The 18,181-nt window shown below is 32.8% G+C and overlaps 2 protein-coding genes across 2 annotated transcripts; both read right to left on the bottom strand.

Moving 5' to 3' along the window:
* Positions 1-54: 54 nt before the first annotated feature.
* Positions 55-2,715, bottom strand: LOC111398670 (protein PLANT CADMIUM RESISTANCE 2-like). Its single transcript, XM_023025693.1, has 4 exons — positions 2,379-2,715; positions 2,211-2,282; positions 584-793; positions 55-268 (listed from the first exon to the last, which is right to left on the bottom strand). The coding sequence occupies exons 1-4, from the start codon at positions 2,557-2,559 to the stop codon at positions 192-194; spliced, it is 540 nt and encodes a 179-aa protein (XP_022881461.1). The 5' UTR covers positions 2,560-2,715; the 3' UTR covers positions 55-191.
* A 7,651-nt stretch (positions 2,716-10,366) lies between these two features.
* Positions 10,367-13,036, bottom strand: LOC111399223 (protein PLANT CADMIUM RESISTANCE 2-like). The gene is made up of 4 exons (XM_023026488.1): positions 12,824-13,036; positions 12,655-12,726; positions 11,728-11,937; positions 10,367-10,569 (listed from the first exon to the last, which is right to left on the bottom strand). Exons 1-4 carry the CDS (start codon positions 13,008-13,010, stop codon positions 10,493-10,495), a joined length of 546 nt encoding a protein of 181 aa, XP_022882256.1. The 5' UTR covers positions 13,011-13,036; the 3' UTR covers positions 10,367-10,492.
* Between the last annotated feature and the right edge of the window lie 5,145 nt (positions 13,037-18,181).

Raw genomic sequence — 18,181 nt, forward strand, 5'->3', positions numbered from 1 at the left:
AAATGTATTTATTTGTTGAAAAAAAAAAAAAAAGATTCTAAGTTATCTCATATCGAGCACAAGGTGAGGCATTATTCCAGAGCAATAAATAATAATTCAATAGTGTTCACACTGCATATACAGAGTGTTGGACAAGGAAAAAGAAGAAGGAAAAAAAATTGCAATTATTTGAAATTAATCCAAGGACTAAATCATCTTCTCATCCCAGAAGTTATAATTGGAGCTACTGTAACTCCGCGCTGTTGCCTATCCATGTTGGCTTCCCAACCTTCAATTTCACCAACCAAACATACATATAAGTAGCTACATTTACTTATAAGTAAATAAGTAAGTTTTAAATGATTAAGTTTAAAATGTTTCAACTGTAAAGCATAATATGCCCCCATTTGGTTCTTATTTTTCACCAAAAAAAAATTCAATTTTTTACTGTTATTTTTCTAAGTCAGCCGTCATTTTTTACTTCTTCACTACAGATGAAACTCACTTTTCTCTCTAACTGTTAAAAAATTAATTTTCAAAATCATTATCGAACAGTCCCTATATTTTGATAGGAGCTTGCAAAAAAAAAAAAAAAAAATCGTACCAATTCCCATATCAAATCCACGACTATGAAGCTCTCTGTATTCTTGACAAAGTGCACATGTTTCACAGCAAAAATGCACGAGGCAATCCACGCAAGGTGATTCTTCCAAGTCATATTGGCCCCTCAGTTTGGATCGATAGAAACAAGAGTATAAGCATGCAAAACCAGTAAGAAGAAGCAGTGCATATTTTGTCCCACTTTCTGCACAAGCTGCAATGTCAAAACCACATAAATCATCTTCAATGAAGAGTCATAGTATTCTTTAAGATCATGTACGATTATCAATGATGGAGTATATCGCTTTGGAATATAGTCTAACTCGAACTTCAAGTATTGGAAGTATTAAGAGCATCTCCAAGATAATGGTAGACTGTTTAAAAAATTTGGCAAATAAGTAAGAATAGATATTGGTGTTTATAAAAAAATTCCTCTTCAATGCAAGCGGACAAGGATTCTATCAAGCCGAGTGACGAACAAAACAATAGACATTGTAAAATCAAGCCCCCGTTTGGCCCACATTCTTGTCAAATTTTAATGGTTGAAATAGTAATTTTTTTTTTAAAAATGTGTGGTTCAAAAAGAATGAAAAGTTTATGATTTGCGTATAATATTATTTTATGGAAGATTATATGGTTGAAAATAAGAGAGAGAGAGAGAAAATGAAAATGAGAATGGGGGCCAAACGGGGGCTAATATTTCTTATTAATATTTATTTAAGAAATTAAAGTGAAGTGAATCATGGAATGCGCAATTGACATGTATAAATTATGAAATTGATTGTTTATTCATTAGATATCAATATCATGTGATCTGAAAATTTGTCTATTTACCTATCATGTAAATTGCAATCTATTGATAGATTGGAGATGCTCTAAAAGAAAATGGCACTTGCATTTCGTGTGTGTCAAAATATAGCTTACGTTTAGCTCATGCTTATAAACTGTTTATAAAAAATTAAACCTCCTTTTGTCCACATATTTTGAGGAACTCATAAGTACTATATTTATTCATCACTCATCTTTATTTATTTATGAAAAAATTAATTTATAAACACTTTTCAGACATGCTAATAGCTCATTGACGTATAATCTTGCAACTCACACGCAAAATATAAAATATATAGTTATGGCTTGTTTGTTATGATGGATCAAATTATGAGGAGTCTTAAAGAAAAATTAAAGAAAAAAAAATCTTATTTACGGTAGTTTTCACTATAGTCTAGTAATAGTGCTGGAGGCTATTCTGGATAGTATATCAAAAAAGGATTTTTAACTCTTTATTCTTCTTTAATAATTTATCGTGTGTAGCATGAGTCCTCTTTAACAAACATGTCATTCGTAATAAAAAAATAAAAATAAATAAATAAATGTCAATACGGCATAAAGACAATCATTAGTATTTTTTTTTGAAATGATGTTTAGATGAAATAAAAAGTAAAGGGAATTCATGGTTCATAGGTAACTACACCAACATCTAAGGGAATATAGAGATGAAGACAGCAGATCTGTAAAATCAACTATTCTTCCGATTTGAATAAGTTTCCTGAATCTCATCTTGTGAAGAAATTCAAAAAAGAACGATGACGAAGGTAGATATTAAGAATATATTAGTGTGACAAGTAACTTACGTGATGAACCCTTACTCACTATCTCAGCAATCTGTCCAAAAGTGATGCAGGGACAAAACCAAGTGATTAAACCTAGTATACAACATAAGAAAAAAAAAAGATAGTATTATTTTCACTAAATAATGAAATACTCAATTAATTATCAGAACTGGAATCAATACTCAGTACAATTTCCAGGATCATCACAGCAGTGGCAAAGACCAGTTGACCACCTCGCAGGTGCCCTGCCGGGGACTACACGGCCGGGGGAGAGTAGTGGTGGGGCATTAGGCTGTTTAGGAATGTATTCGGGAACTCCGGTGGCGGGGATGGATCCCGGATAGCCGTCACCATGGTGGTTCTGATACATTTTTTGACCTGATGGAGAAGAGTTGCTGTGCAAGGAGATATGTTAAAGCTTACTTGTATATACACAGACTCACATGAGAGAAGAGTTGGCCTCTCAAGGCACATGGCAACCAGAGGCCGCATTACCGACAAGTTCATAAATCAAGGATAATTATTTTTATTATTATTTTGAATAATTTTTGGAAGACTTGTAATAAATGGAGATACTCAAATCTGCTCTAATATTTGTTTATATAAATCTGCATGTGCGCAGGCCGCAGAGAATTTAGAAAGACTTGTTCATGTGACTAGGGTCTTTGTGTTAGTTTTTCCCATACCGGTTTCTCCGGTTAAAAACTGAACCTAGATATGGCTCACATTTTCCATCGTTTAGGGATGTGAATAACTTCCAAATAATGTCCCAAGTGCCTACCCCATGTTTATGTTCGGTTGAAAACTGCTCTATGATAGATGGAGCCTCTATATATGCAGTTTTTTTTCCACCGGTTGGGTCCCTAAGCCTTCTAATCTCATACAAAAAAATAATAATAATAAATAAATAACTAAAAATACACCATCTAATCGAGGTTGAGCGAGGTTTAGAAGCACCTAAAATCGATAATAAAGTATGTGTGAAAAGCAGTAGTTATGTTTTACAGTTCCATTTTATTCCGTGTTTGATCTATATGCATTTTTAGATCATTGAAGCATGTTTAGATCACTTAGATATTGCTTACAGTTGGTATCAAAGCCTTATTTGCCTCTGCCTTGCTTGTTTTGCTCTCTGTAAATTTTTCCAAAATTTAATAGTGTTGATGTAATTTTGGCTTAGATTTCAGATCCTTGTTTCATAAGTTTTTGATAAAAAGTAAGGTTGGAAATTATCAGAAAATTGGATTTCTAACAATTTTGGGATTTGAAACGTAAATTTTGGTGTTCAGAATGCGTAGAAACTGTCAGGTTCCTTTTCGGGTCAGAATCGGATCAAAATGACCCGACTAGAGGTTGATGACGATCTTCATTAAAAAGATTTCTGAAATATGGTTTTGCAGATAGACAACCGAATTGTTTGACGACCTTTATCTCAAAAGGCTTGAAACACATGCCAGACTTGTAGTGACCCTTTTTTTATACTATTATTTTAGATAATTTCTTTATATCCATCTGCATGGTTTGAACGCCCAAACCAATGTCAACGATAATAAATGGTGTGGGTCCTATAGTGAATTCCAACCACTGTAATTTTGGGGCAATTAATTTTGAAATGAAGACAGGTTATAAATACATACTATGTGGTTTTTTTTTTTTTTTAATGTGGTAAAATTATTTATTTTTCCATTTTGTGTGTATGATTTTTATTAGTTTGTAATACATGCAATAGTAAGTTAAATAGTTTAGTCCATTAAAAATTTCGTTTTGTGCTCATATTGTTTATGGATTTGTACAATTTATATGAGCACATTTGTGAATTATATTTAATGTTGGTTATTCATATATTTTTAATTAATTAGGGAGTAGCCACATCATCCTTAATTATGCAAAATTATATACTAAAGTAGAGGATCACATATTGAATAAAGACATTTATTGTCGTTGATCATATTGAATATAATAAATTTTATCCCACAGAATTTTTTATTATATTTATATGATTAACTAGGATAAAATATTAAATTACTTTACTAATTATCCACAGAAAATATGAATTGGAACGTGATTTGATAGTTTTATCATGAAATTAATACATGAATTTAATTGAGTAGGACTTTAGCCCACAGGCAAGTTTTGCGTCACTGGATTCATATCTTTGAAGCATGATTTATGTTTGCTAGTTTCAATTATAAGCATGTATGTTTAATTTTTATGCAATTAAGTAACATGCAAATTTCTCTGATGTTAAAGTGATATTCCCGAACTAAAAGGTGATAACTATAAAGTTTGGAAGGAGAGGGTTCTTCTTCATTTAGGGTGGATAGACATTGATTATGCCATCAGGAAATACGAACCAAAAATTACTTCGACCAGCACTCTAGATGAAATTGCTCTTTATGAACATGGGAGCGATCCAATCGCCTTAGTATGAAGTTCATAAATACCAAGATTTCTACTGGCATTCACGGTTCCGTCGAAGAGCATAAAAATGTGAAGCCATTGTTGAAGGCTATTGATGAGCTATTTGATACTTCAGATAAAGCACTTGTTAGCACCCTGATTATGAAGTTTTCAACCATGAGGATCACTACTGTGAGAGGTGTGTGAGCATATTATGCAAATGAGGGACATTGCAGCTCAATTGAAGACTCTTGAGGTTGATATATCTGAGTCTTTCCTTGTGCACTACATTCTAAACACTCTTACACATCAATATAGATCCTTCAAGATATCCTATAACACGCATAAGGATAAATGGTCAATTAATGAACTTCTGGCCACGTGTGTTTAGGAAGAAGGGAGACTGGCAATAGAAATGGATGAAAGTGCGTTGATGACAACACAAAGATAGGACCAAAACTAAGCCAAAAAGAAGGGAAAAGGTAAAATACTGCCGAAGGTGGAATTAAAAATGGAATCCTTTGTAGAAGAAACACATGAAGAAGGATTGCACCAATTTCTGGCTTGACAAGAAAGGTAAACCGATCTCATTTGTCTGTTATGAATCTAATATGGTTGATGTTATTTATAACACATAATGAATTGATTTTGATTCTACAATCCATATTTCGAATACCTTGCAGGGTATGCGAAGCCTAAGGAAACCGATGGAAAATGAGCAATGCATTTATTCATGAAACAAGATGCACTCACATGTGAAGGCTGTTGGAAAATGTAGTTTAGTTTTAAGTGGTAATTTTATTTTGAATTTAAAGAAAGACATTTTATATTTCAAGTTTCTCTAGGAATTTGATTTTAGTTTCAAGACTTATACCTTTAGGATATTCCTTTAACTTTTCAGAAACATCTTTCGATTTATTTTATAAATCTATTCTTGTTGGGAATGATCCATTATCTGATTGTCTTTTCTCTATTAATTTGCAAAATAATACTACAGCTATGCATGTTCACACTGGTATGAAACGATGCGTTATAAATGAAGATTCCTCTATGTTGTGGCACTGGAGATTGGGACATATCTCCATAAAAGGAATTAAGAAATTAGTAAATGATGGAGTACTTAGTACTTTGAATTTTAATGATTTTGACACTTATATAGACTATATTAAGGGAAAGCAAACCAACAAGTCCAAGAAATGTGCTAAGAGGAGTACAGATATGTTAGAGATCATACATTCAGCTATTTGTAGTCTAGACATGGACTCGTATTGTTCGAAATACTTCATCTCTTTCATTGATGATTATTCACGATACATGTATATCTACTTGCTTCATAATAAGAACGAAGCACTAGATGTCTTTAAAATTTTTAAGGCTGGAATAGAGAAACAATGTGAAAAAACAAATTAAGATCGTGAGAAAAGATAGAGGTAGAGAATATTATGGTAGGGTACACTGAGGATGGACAGGCACCTGGTTTATTTGCGAAGTTTCTTCAAGAGCGTGGGATAGTTGCCTAATATACCATGCTTAGTTCTCGGGACCAAAATGGTGTAGTAAAAAGAAGAAATCGAACTTTAATGGACATGGTGAGGAGTATGTGAAGCAACTCCAAACTTCCTGAATCCCTGTGGACCAAACAAATTCCAACCAAAGCTGTCCCTAAGACTCCATTTGAATTATGGAAAAGTTGGAAACTGAGTTTGCGACATATATGAGTTTGGGAATACCCGTCTAAAGTAAGAGTTTACAACCCACAAGAAAAGAAGCTAGACCTAAGGATCATTAATGGATACTTCATTGGATACGCCGAAAGGCCTAAAGGGTACAGATTCTATTATCCAACTCACAACACTAGGATTGTAGAGTTAAGAAATGTGGAGTTTCTTGAAAATGACGTGATTAGTGGGAGCAATCGATTCCAGGACATTGTTTCTAAAAAGAATCATATTGAAGCTCAACCTTCAATTTCAAGTGGTAGATTGATTATCAACACCCCTCAAGTTTAAACAGGTGTTGGACAACCAATTGTTGAAGTTCCACAAGTTGCTGGTGATAATCCAGTGGATCAAGATGTTCAAGAATTGCTAGAAATTGTTGAACAACCAGTTGAACAACATGATCTTTAGGTAAATGTTGATACAAAATTGAGGAGATCTACTAGAGCAAGGAAATCAGCGATAACTAGTGATGATGTTATGTATTTGTAAGAATTGGAGCTAAAAATGATCCTGAAATGTTTTCATAAGCCATGAATGGTAAAGAATCAAGTTTATGGTATGATGCCATGAAAGATGAGATGGATTTTATGACATCTAATGGAATCTGGGATCTTATTAAGTTGCCTAACGGTGCAAAAGCCATAGGATGCAAATGAGTCTATAAAATGAAGAGGGACTCATTAGGCAACATTGAAAGATATAAAACAAGACTCGTTGCTAAAGAATTTACTCAAAAGGAAGGAATCGACTACAAGGAGACATTATCTCTTGTATCAAAGAAAGATTCACTTCATATCATTATGGCATTTGTTGTACATTTCGATTTGGAGTTGCAACAAATGAATATGAAAACGACATTTCTCAATAGAGATCTAGAGGAAGAGGTTTATATGAAACAACCAGAAGGATTTTTCTCTACCGATAGTGAGCATTTGGTATGCAAGCTCAAGAAATCTATATATAGACTAAAACAAGCTTCCCTTCAATGGTATTTGAAATTTCATGATGTTATCTCTTTTCTTAGATTTGTAGAGAACATTGTGGATCAATGTATATACCAGAATGTTAATGGAAGTAAGATTTGTTTTCTTATTCTGTATGTGAATGACATTTTACTTGTAACCAATAATAAGAGTTTGCAACATAAGGTGAAACAATTTCTATCTAAAATTTTTTAGATGAAAGATATGGATGATGCAACTTATGTTATTTGTATTAAGTCTAAAGGGACAGATCTCGAGGTATTTTTTGTATGTCTCAAGAGACCTATATCAACAAAGTTTTAGAATGATTTCGGATGAAAGATTTTTTACTAAAATATAGCTCCCATTATGAAGAGTAATAAGTTTAATTTGAGCCAGTGCCCGAAAAATGATCTTAAAAGGGAACAAATGAAGAACATTCTTATGCTTCTGTTGTTGGAAGCTCGGGTATGCACAAGACTTGACATTGTATTTGTTTCTGGGATGTTGAGAAGATATCAGAGTAATCCAGGTATGGACCACTGGAAGGTTGCAAAGAAAGTGATGTGATACCTTCAAGGGATAAAAGATTACATGCTTATGTACAAACGGATTGATAATCTGGAAGTGACTAGCTACTCTGATTCTGACTTCGTTGGCTGTATTGATTTGCGAAAATCAATATCAGGATATATCTTTATATTTGCTGGTGGAGCTGTATCTTGGAGAAGTGCAAAGCAAACCTTGACTACTATTTTCACTATGGAGGCTGAGTTCATATCTTGTTTTGAAGCTACCTCGCATGGTGTATGGATGAAGAGTTTCATTTCTAGACTCAGAGTCATGTTTTCGATTTCTAGGCCATTGAAGATATATTGTTATAATTCAACTGTAGTCTTTATGGCTAAGAACAACAAAAGTGGTAGTCGTAGCAAGCACATTGACATCAAATATCTGGCCATAAGGGAACATATTAAAGAGAAAACAATGGGCATTGAAGACATTAATACTGAATTGATGATTGTTAATCCTTTGACAAAAAGCATGCTACCATTAAAATTTAAGGATCATGTAAATAGAATGAGACTTGGTTCCTTTGCGTGATTTTCATTGTAAAAACGAATGTTAATTTAATGAAAATCTATTTGTGATATTTCTCATATTTGTTTCCTTGTGTACACATTCAATTTGGGAAATATCATTGATGTTTGGACCTAAAATAAACATATGGTTTATTCATTAAGTAACATGGGTTAGTTTTAAGAAATATGATGCATTGTGAGAAATGGAAGATAATACTCGTATTTAGAGGACATACTGCCGTGATTCGTGTATTTTATTTCTTACTATGGTGAACGATGAAATATATGGACCAAGTGGGAGAATGTTAGTTTTTCCCATGTCAATTTCTCCTGTTAAAAACTGAACTTGGACATGATCCACATTTTTCATCATTTAGGGATGTGAATAACTTCCAAATCATGTCCTAACTGCCTTCCTCACGTTTGTGTTCGGTTCAAAACTGCTCTATGATAGATGGAGCCTATATATATGCAGGCTTTTTTTTCCCCACCGGTTGGGTCCCTAAGTCTTTCAATCTCATACAACAAAAAATTTACCATCTAATCGAGGTTGAGCGAGGTTTAGAAGCACCTAAAATTGATAATAGCGTGTGAAAAGCAATGGCAAGAGGTATGTTTTTCGGTTCCGTTTTATCCCGCATTTGATCTATCTGCATTTTTAGATCATTGGAGCATGTTTAGATCATTTAGATATTGCTTACACTTTGTATATTACATAAATTAACAAATTTGATGCCACTTGAAGCCCGAGGTATTGAGTTATTTGAAGAGAGCCACATAATAAAGTTTAATTTGCAATTTTAATATGTGGTCGAGGACTTATAGTTAAGAATTGAATTTGAAAAACCAAATTGGATGACAACCAAGCTGATGAAGAGTTACGACACGAATAACGAGGTGCCAGTTTTTGGTTCACCTTGGTGAAGTGGTTTTGGGGTATTGTTACTGTTGGTTGATTCTCGACTTAGTTCAGAAGAGATTTTGGATAGAGAATGCGCTAATAAAGCGAATATTCCACAATGTGCAATGAATGTGGCGCATGCGAGTTAGGTGTGAGTAGAGGCTCCACCTTTCTATTCGAGTGCAAGGGAATATGCTGGAGACGCTTTTGGTTACTTTTACGACGAAGTTATAAATTTTTCCAATTTTTAGTCCAATAATAAATTCGTAAAATCTCCTCCAATTAGAGATTTCACAAGTGATCAAGAATCAAAGAGAAACTGCGCTCAACGTATGATGACGAGAATGTCTAGGGTGAATGGAGCGTAGCTTCTTTAGTTCCTACATCGTATCTGCAAACGGTATAAGTTTAATTTTTACATTTTAGGTGAGGTCAACCCTAAGCTCCCATGTACATATTATGTTTTATCTTCTTTTTAAATGAAACACGCCACAGCTAGTGGTTTAAAAAATATATGCATAATTATTCTTGGAAAAAGTATTATTAAGTAGCTTTTAAAATAAATTATCAGTTTTGTTTCCCAAAGTTTAAGAAAACTAAATTACTTATTTTAAAAGTAATTTTACCATATCAAGGCTGTGTTGCCTTTATATCTTTGACTTTGTCCTTGAACTTCTTACCACTTACCCTTCAAACTTATTTCGAAGATGTTTAAGTTATGAGTAATGTTATTTGCAGTCATTTACTATCATAGTCGGCATATGTAACATACATTAATGTGGTAAATTTTTTACCTTATACAACAAATCACTAACAGCCACTTGTATATTACGTAGGACGACTGTGGTAATGAGTGACTACAAATAGCATTATTCTTAAGTTAAACTTTATCGTTCGTAATCAATATCTTTGAAACTATTGACTCCTTTAGTTCACATTGTTCAGATTTTAAAAAAAACAAAAAACAAAAATCTCCCAAATTGATTTAATTAGTAAGGAAAATATTCTATGTATTGGTCAAATATTTACGTGGTTTCATCCAATTCAATTAAATAAACATGCTATTTTGTAAGTAAAAAAGAACACAAAGTGAATCATTATTGCAGACAATTCAATCAACTACATATGGTTCACACCAACTCACACAGAGACCAAAACAATTATGAATGAAAAAAAAAAAACGAAATTTTGACAAGCAAAAATTGCAATTACATAAAATTAAACCAAGAGGACTAATTCATCTTCTCATTCCCGAAGTTATAATTGGAGCTACTGTTACTCCACGTTGTCGCCTATCCATGTTGGCTTCCCAACCTTCAATTTCAAAGAATCATATAATCAGCCCTCGTGCAGATATATCGTGGCCAATGAATGGATAGAGAGATTCTTCAATAAGATAAATTATGCAACTGAGGACGATTTTTTTTTTTTTTTTTTTTTTTTTTTTTTTTTTTTTTTTTTTTTTGGGGTTTTTTTTTTTTTTTTTTTTTTTTTTTTTTTTTTTATGATTGATATTTAGGGGTTGTTTGAGGATTTTTATTTTTATTTTTTGTGCACCGATTTTGATCTTTTTTGGATGGCATAATTAATGAAAGGTTGAAAAAATCGATGCTTGTTAGTTTTCTTAAGCACTAATTTTCAATGTTTAAAAACTATTGTAGTATAATTTTGATCATCTTTCTCAATCCACCAATTTAGTGGATTTCTACTGTTTCTCAATTTTCTCTTTTAATTTTACTCCTATAAAATAGTTATTCAAAGTCCACATATTTTGTTCAAAATTAACTTGTAAATAAAAGTACATTAACTAAAAAAGATATATATAAGCAAACTAAATTAATTTATAAGTTAAAAATTATTCATCAGATGAAAATACATTGTATAAAAAATATTTATAAAGTAAAAATACAACTAATAAGACAAATATTCCTTTATAAAATATAAAAAGTTACTTATGAGTAAAAATTCACTTGCATGTACAAAATTATTTAAAAGTATAAAATTAACTTATAGGTAAAAAAACTGCATCTAACTCATAATTTTAATTAGGAGTAAATATTTCACTTCCTGAGTTAAATATAACTTATATGTAAAAAATTATTTATAAGTAAAAATTCATATAAGAAATTATAAATTGAAAATTTCACTAAACGGCATAGATGTAATTTTTTTTTTCTTTTAAAAGCTTTCAGAATCGCGGAATAATAAATTCTCAAACATAAGTTTGTCTGTTTTAAAAATCGTTACCAAAAATCACCCAAATCTTACTTTGACAAACCCCCATAATTGATACCCAAAACTCCCAATCAAGCCCTTAGAGGTGAGAAAGAAGTCAACTTAAAGAATTCCCCCTAAGCGAATATGATGTCTCGTTTTTCTAAACAAAAAAATTTGAGAGAATTTGTTGACCTATGTTATAATTAAACACGATTAACAAATAAAAGTTTAATATTTTGAAGGGTATATTCATACCTATTCCCATATCAAATCCACGCTCACGCAGCTCTCTGTATTCTTGACAAAGTGCACATGTTTCACAGCAGAAATGCACAAGGCAATCCACACAAGGTGATTCTTCCAAGTCATATTGGCTCCTCAATTTTGATCGATAGAAACATGAATATAAGCATGCAAAACCAGTCACAAGAAGCAGTGCATATTTCATCCCACTTTCTGCACAAGCTGCAATACCAAAACAATAAATAGTCTTAAATTATTCGAGTCGACCTAAAAGTCAATCTCTTGATCATATTGGAAGACCTAAAAGATTCTTCCAATGTATCATTTTCGGGATCTAATATTGAAATTCGTAGGAGTAAGAAATCCCCACTCTAAGGACACGAGCATCAAATATATACGCGTGGAAAATGACATAGCTCGTTTGCGTATATATCTTTCAAGGAAGGGTAAAAAATGACATTATATATAACATAGTTAAATAGAAAATAATAAAAAAAAAAATCCTATTTCCAGTTCATCATAAATTGAGAGAGACGAGAGAAAATATGGTGTGATTTTTCTCTTGTAAACTTATTTCTATCATAGTGAATTATTACAGTGGTAAAAGATGATGTAGTCTCACGTTGAGGCGAATATTTATAAATTTTGCGTGTTCTTTCATTTCTTTTTCCTTGGGATTTTATTGCTTTTAGTGATATATAATTAGGATTTCTAATCCTCAACATATAAACATTGTACAGTTTATGACATGTTTGACGAGGAATATTCAATAATATTGGGCAAGATATTAAGAAAACAAATAAAAATTTCAAATTTGATCATTATACTATTTAGTCATTGTCAAAGAAGTAATATCGTGGTTTTATCTTCGGAAACAATATAAAAGGAAAAGAGTACGTCGAAAAGAATCAATTAGTGTGACATGCTTAGGTAACTTACGCGATGAACCTTTACTCGCTATCTCAGCAATCTGTCCAAAAGTAATGCAGGGACAAAACCAAGTGATGAAACCTAGTTTACAAAATCAGAATAATAATAATAATAATAAGAAACAGATCACTAAATAATGAAATTCTCAATTTAGCAGAATTTGAATAAATTGCCATACAATTTGCAGGATCATCGCAGCAGTGGCAAAGACCGGTTGACCACCTTCCCGGTACCCTTCCGGCAACGACATGAGGGGAGAGTAGAGGATGAGGGACATAAGGCTGTTTAGGAATGTTTTCCGGAAGTCCGGTGGCGGCGATAGATCCCGGATGGCCGTCAGCATAGTGGTGTGTTGGCGGATACATTTTGTCACTGATGGACAAGAGTTGATGTGTATTGAGGATAGAAATTACAGTGTGTGTATATATATATGTTTTTAGAGAGCTCACACTTGGAGGGATTTTTTACAAGGTCAACTTTATTCGTTTTATTAAAGATGTAATATAACAATTATTTCGCAGTCGGTATAAATTGAAACTAGTTGTTATTTTTTAAAACAATTTTCATAAAACATGCATTAAATCGAGATATGCATATCTTCTCTACAAGTTGTTTATTTAAATCTGCATGTGGGCAGAGACGTAGAGAAGACTTGTGCCTTTGACTACCAAGTCTTTATCTACTGCATTAACAAAAGGTGGTTATAATGTTACAACATATTTTATTCCATATTTGAATTATAGTTAAACTTCTCAATTTTTATTCATTGTAACAATTATTACCTTAATTTTTTCGTCATTTCTTATCTTCAACTTTCCATTAATTTATATATCTCATCCTTGATGATGATTTATATTAAAATATTATATTTTAATGTTTTGAAATGAAGGTAAAATAATTTTCGCACTTTTATTATTTATTTTTTTTTAAAAATGAATGAAAAATAAGTTATTTTTTGCCATTTTAATGAATTTTTGGACACAAGACTATTATCAAATACAAAATATATTAACTAATAGAAAGTTTGAGGATGAGAATGATATAAAAAATCGTTAAGTACACAAGTGTTATAATGAGCAAATATTAAGAACCTTAAGTGCAATTAGAAAGCGGTGCAAGAAATAAAAATTATGGTATGAATATAATTATCCTTAACAAAACCATAGATATGTCCACGTTTGGTTAATAAAAGAAAAAAAAATACTAATTTTAAAATAATTATGAATGAATGTACCCCATTATTCTTTCTTTAAAAAAATTTCGAACAATAAATTTATTTGTTAAAATAGGTCCTAGAGAAGTTTTTGAGACAAAATTACAAATGGTCTATATAATTGATCATATAATCATGCTCTATTTTTTCTTTAAAATTGAATATCGTAGTAGCATGATTTATTAATATAAAAAATAAATAAAGTACATCTTAGGGGTGGAAGTCAAACCTCTAGAGCAGTAAGCTTACATAAAATCATATGATAAAACGTGTACAAAATTTTGTGTGATCGAGTCACGCTTCGCATAATCTTGCTCCAGTTACATACTTGGAGGATTGTTGTCAATCCTTGAACGAATCTCTAATAATCTCAACGTCTAACTATATTTCAAATCCAAATTATCCACGAATCATATATTTTTCATTAATATATCTGAATGCATCCGACATAATTTATTTCAGATAAAATAATACGACATTTGTTGTCAACTTTGTATCATGTGTTTGTTGGGCGCAGAAGCTCCAATAATACACATTGATTCCAAATCGGATTATAAAGAACGAGATTTAATGACAATATTGAAATATACTAGATCACATCACGAAAACGCAAGATTGAATTTGTAAAGAAAGAACACAAAGGGTAAACGCAGAGGAACGATGTTTATTAAACTGAACAATATGGAGAATACAAGACAGTCTAGCAATACAGTTTCTGTGTTACTCTCTCTACAAACTGACCAGAGGAGCCTCGTATTTATAGGCTAACCCTAGAAGAGTTCTAAAAGGCAAGAAAATATATTACAATTAGGAGATCCAATTTCAACAGGATTTTGTTTCCTTATTCAAATTAGTTTCCTTAAACCCTAAGTTAATATTCTCCTAGTCCAAGTCGAAAACGCCTCTTCAAAAGACTCATATTTGAGTCATACTCCTAACAATCTCCACCTTGACTCAAATTCCGGTGCTACAAACGAAACTCCTAGATTTCAAATTCATCTGCAATGAAATTAACTGGCCGAATCTCCTCAAAACATTAACCACTCCATAGAAATTAAACGCTCATCCTCTGCTCGGCGTCCATAACCGATACCCGAACCCAATCCCCATGGTTCCCAATTTCACTAAGGAATTAATGTTGATCACACAGGGCCAAACAAAACACACCCTGTAGCAAGAACTAAACCATATGCTTGATTAGAAGGCCCCTTATTGGAACTATCGCCTTCAACATCCCCAGAAGTATCCCAGACATTACTGACACCACGATACCTACGCTCGATGAGTCCTACCCCAGCAACTGAACACAATGTACTTGCTGAAATTGGTGGCAAGCGGAATCACCAACGCTTTCCCTAGCAGTGTTCTGAATCGACTCAGAGCCAAATACAAGAGGTACTGCACCAAACTGAACTTCCACCAAGGTACTAAACTTGTCTAAATGTCTCCTCTTAACTGGTTGTGCACTCTCCTGTAAAATGTACAATTGGGATATTTTCCGTCCCTCCAGTACAACTTGAACTCGCTTTTGGACTTTCAAGACTCCACCTCCTCCAGAGAATTTATAACTTTTTGCATCCAGGGTACTTAACAAAATGAGATTCCTTTTCAGGTCAGAAACATGTTAAACTTGAGCAATTGTTCTAAATTTTCCATCTCGCGGCTGACTCGACTGATCCTAGCAATACGACCAGATTGTTTGTTTCCCATTACAACTCCACCTTACTGAATAGCCTCATATGTCTGAAATAAATTTTCATCGAAACACATATGGTGTGAACATACTGAATCAAGAATCCACTTCTCGTCAGGCCTAGACTCCACATCAGATACCACGATCAACATCACTTCTTCGCTATCTGAACAATTCTCAACTATATTGGTTTCATTTGAATTTAAAGGTTGCGCCTCACGATTTGTAGCTAAATCATCTTTAGCTTACAACATATCGCAATCCTTCCGAATATGTCCCTTCCTTTTTTTGCAGTAGTAACATGTCACATTGCTAAATCTAACTCTCGATCTGTCTCTTCGTCGACCACCATGTGAGAGCTTCCCCATCCCTTGATGTAGTTTCAACCAAATGCTTCATTTTCTCCTTTAAGTGCAAAGCATCATAGACACTTCTATAGTCGAAGTATCTTGATTATACAAGATAGTATCCCGAAACGACGCATATGACTCAGGCAGCAAACACAACAGGATCAAGGCAAGTTCCTTTTCATCGTACTTAACCTCCAACGTCTCCAGATCTGCAACTATTTCCTTAAACACGACAATGTGATCTTCCAACGATCCTCCTTTCACCATACGATGGGAATACAACTTCTGCTTAAGAGCCAGTTTACTAGTAAGACTTTTCGTCATACATAACTGCTATAGTCTCAACCACAAAGCAGCGATCGTCTTCTCCTTCAAGACATTCTGCATAATATTATTGGATAGATGAAGATGAATCAACGACACAGTCTTCCTATCCTTTCGTTGTTTCTACTTCATTATCCAATTAACTGGCATCTTCTCAAAACCTAGCAATGCATCGTCTAAATCCAACTGCATCAGAACAGCCCTCATTTTTACTTGCCACAAAGAAAATATTGTATTATGATCTAGTTGCGAAATATCATGCTTCAACCCAGTCATCCCAAAAAAATCTCAACAATCTACAAAAGGAATTAAGCTCTAATACCACTTGTTGGGGGCGAAAGCTCCAATAACGAGATTTAATGATAATATTGAAGTATACTAGATCACACCACGAAAACACAAAATTGAATTTGTAAAGAAATAACACAAAGGGTAAACATAGAGGAATGATGTTTATTAAATTGAACAATATAGAGAATACAAGAGAGATTATCAATACTGCTTCTATGTTACTCTCTCTACAAACTTACCAGAGAAGCCTCATATTTACAGGCCAACCCTAGAAGAGTTCTAAAAGGCAAAAAACTATATTACAATTAGAAGACTCAATTTCAACATGATTTTGTTTCCTTATTCAACTTAATTTCCTTAAACCCTAGGTTAATATTCTGCTAGTCTATGTCGAATACGCATCTTCAAAAAACTCCTATTTGAGTCATACTCCTAACAGTGTTGGTATGTTAATGCAAGATAATACCAAGAGAAAATCCAAAATCAATAAAGAAATTAAAGAAATACGATAAACAAAACTTTCCTAATGCGGGACAATACCAATAGAATATCCAAAATCAATTAAGAAATGAAAGAAATAAGATAAACATTATTTCCTACATTAAACTTGTGTTTAGCTCTATCTTTTCTAGTTATGTTTATTTTTTTTAAATATAGTTGTGATAGGACTTTTATCTTTTATTTAATTTGGGTTATAATTTCTTTATTGATTAGAATATGAATTTTAATTAGATTAAGATTTTATTAGTTTCCTTATTTTAGACTCCTTATATTAATAAGGTTAGGGGGATAATTTTGCCTATATATATATAAGAGCTTTGTACAATATTTCAGAGTTCAATTTAATCATTCGATTATTTATTAATAAGATATTTTGGTTTTTTAATTATTGTGAATTCCAATATTTATTTGGTGGATTCCAAATAATTAACACGTTTGTTCGAGCTAAATTCGAGTAAACACGTGTTCGTGTGTTACGAACTAGACACTTTTATTATTATCCACGCTTTCATCATGTGTCAGGCAGTATCAGAGCAGGCTTTTCTCTTCTCTATATCTTTTATTCATAAACTTGGGTGATGTACTAGCTACTAGGGAAGATTTGGATATAGCAAATCGACGACTTGACTGTCTTACTACTCAGATTGAAGAGATTCGTCAACTGTTTTCTGGCGGGTGTTGGAAATAATGGGCAGAATGAATAACAGACAATCAACAATGAATGGATTGTTGAGCCTGTAGTTCGAAGGGGAAATAATAGGAGTGGTGCAATAGAACTAAGTGAATCGGAGTCAGATGAGGAGTTCAAAGTATTGCCGCGTAATCCTAATCATCAAATCTAAAATACCTTTGATGATTCTCGATCTCGAATTAAAGCAAACATTCCTCTGTTCTTTGGAAACATAAAGATTGATGACTTCTTGGATTGGTTGGTAGAGCTTGAAAGATTCTTTTAAATTATGAATGTCTCAGAGGACAAGATGGTTAAAATGGTTGCATTCCGTTTGAAATCTGCAGTAGCAGTATGGTGGGATCACAATTATAGAATGCTTGAAGGAGACAGAAAGAGTCGGATTCAGACTTGGAGAAAGATGAAGTAGTCTATGATGGATCGATTTCTTCAAGCAAATTATGAGCAGATTTTGTATCATATGTACATGAGAT

Source organism: Olea europaea, chromosome 8, assembly GCF_002742605.1.
Source record: "Olea europaea var. sylvestris chromosome 8, O_europaea_v1, whole genome shotgun sequence".
Lineage (NCBI taxonomy): Eukaryota > Viridiplantae > Streptophyta > Magnoliopsida > Lamiales > Oleaceae > Olea > Olea europaea.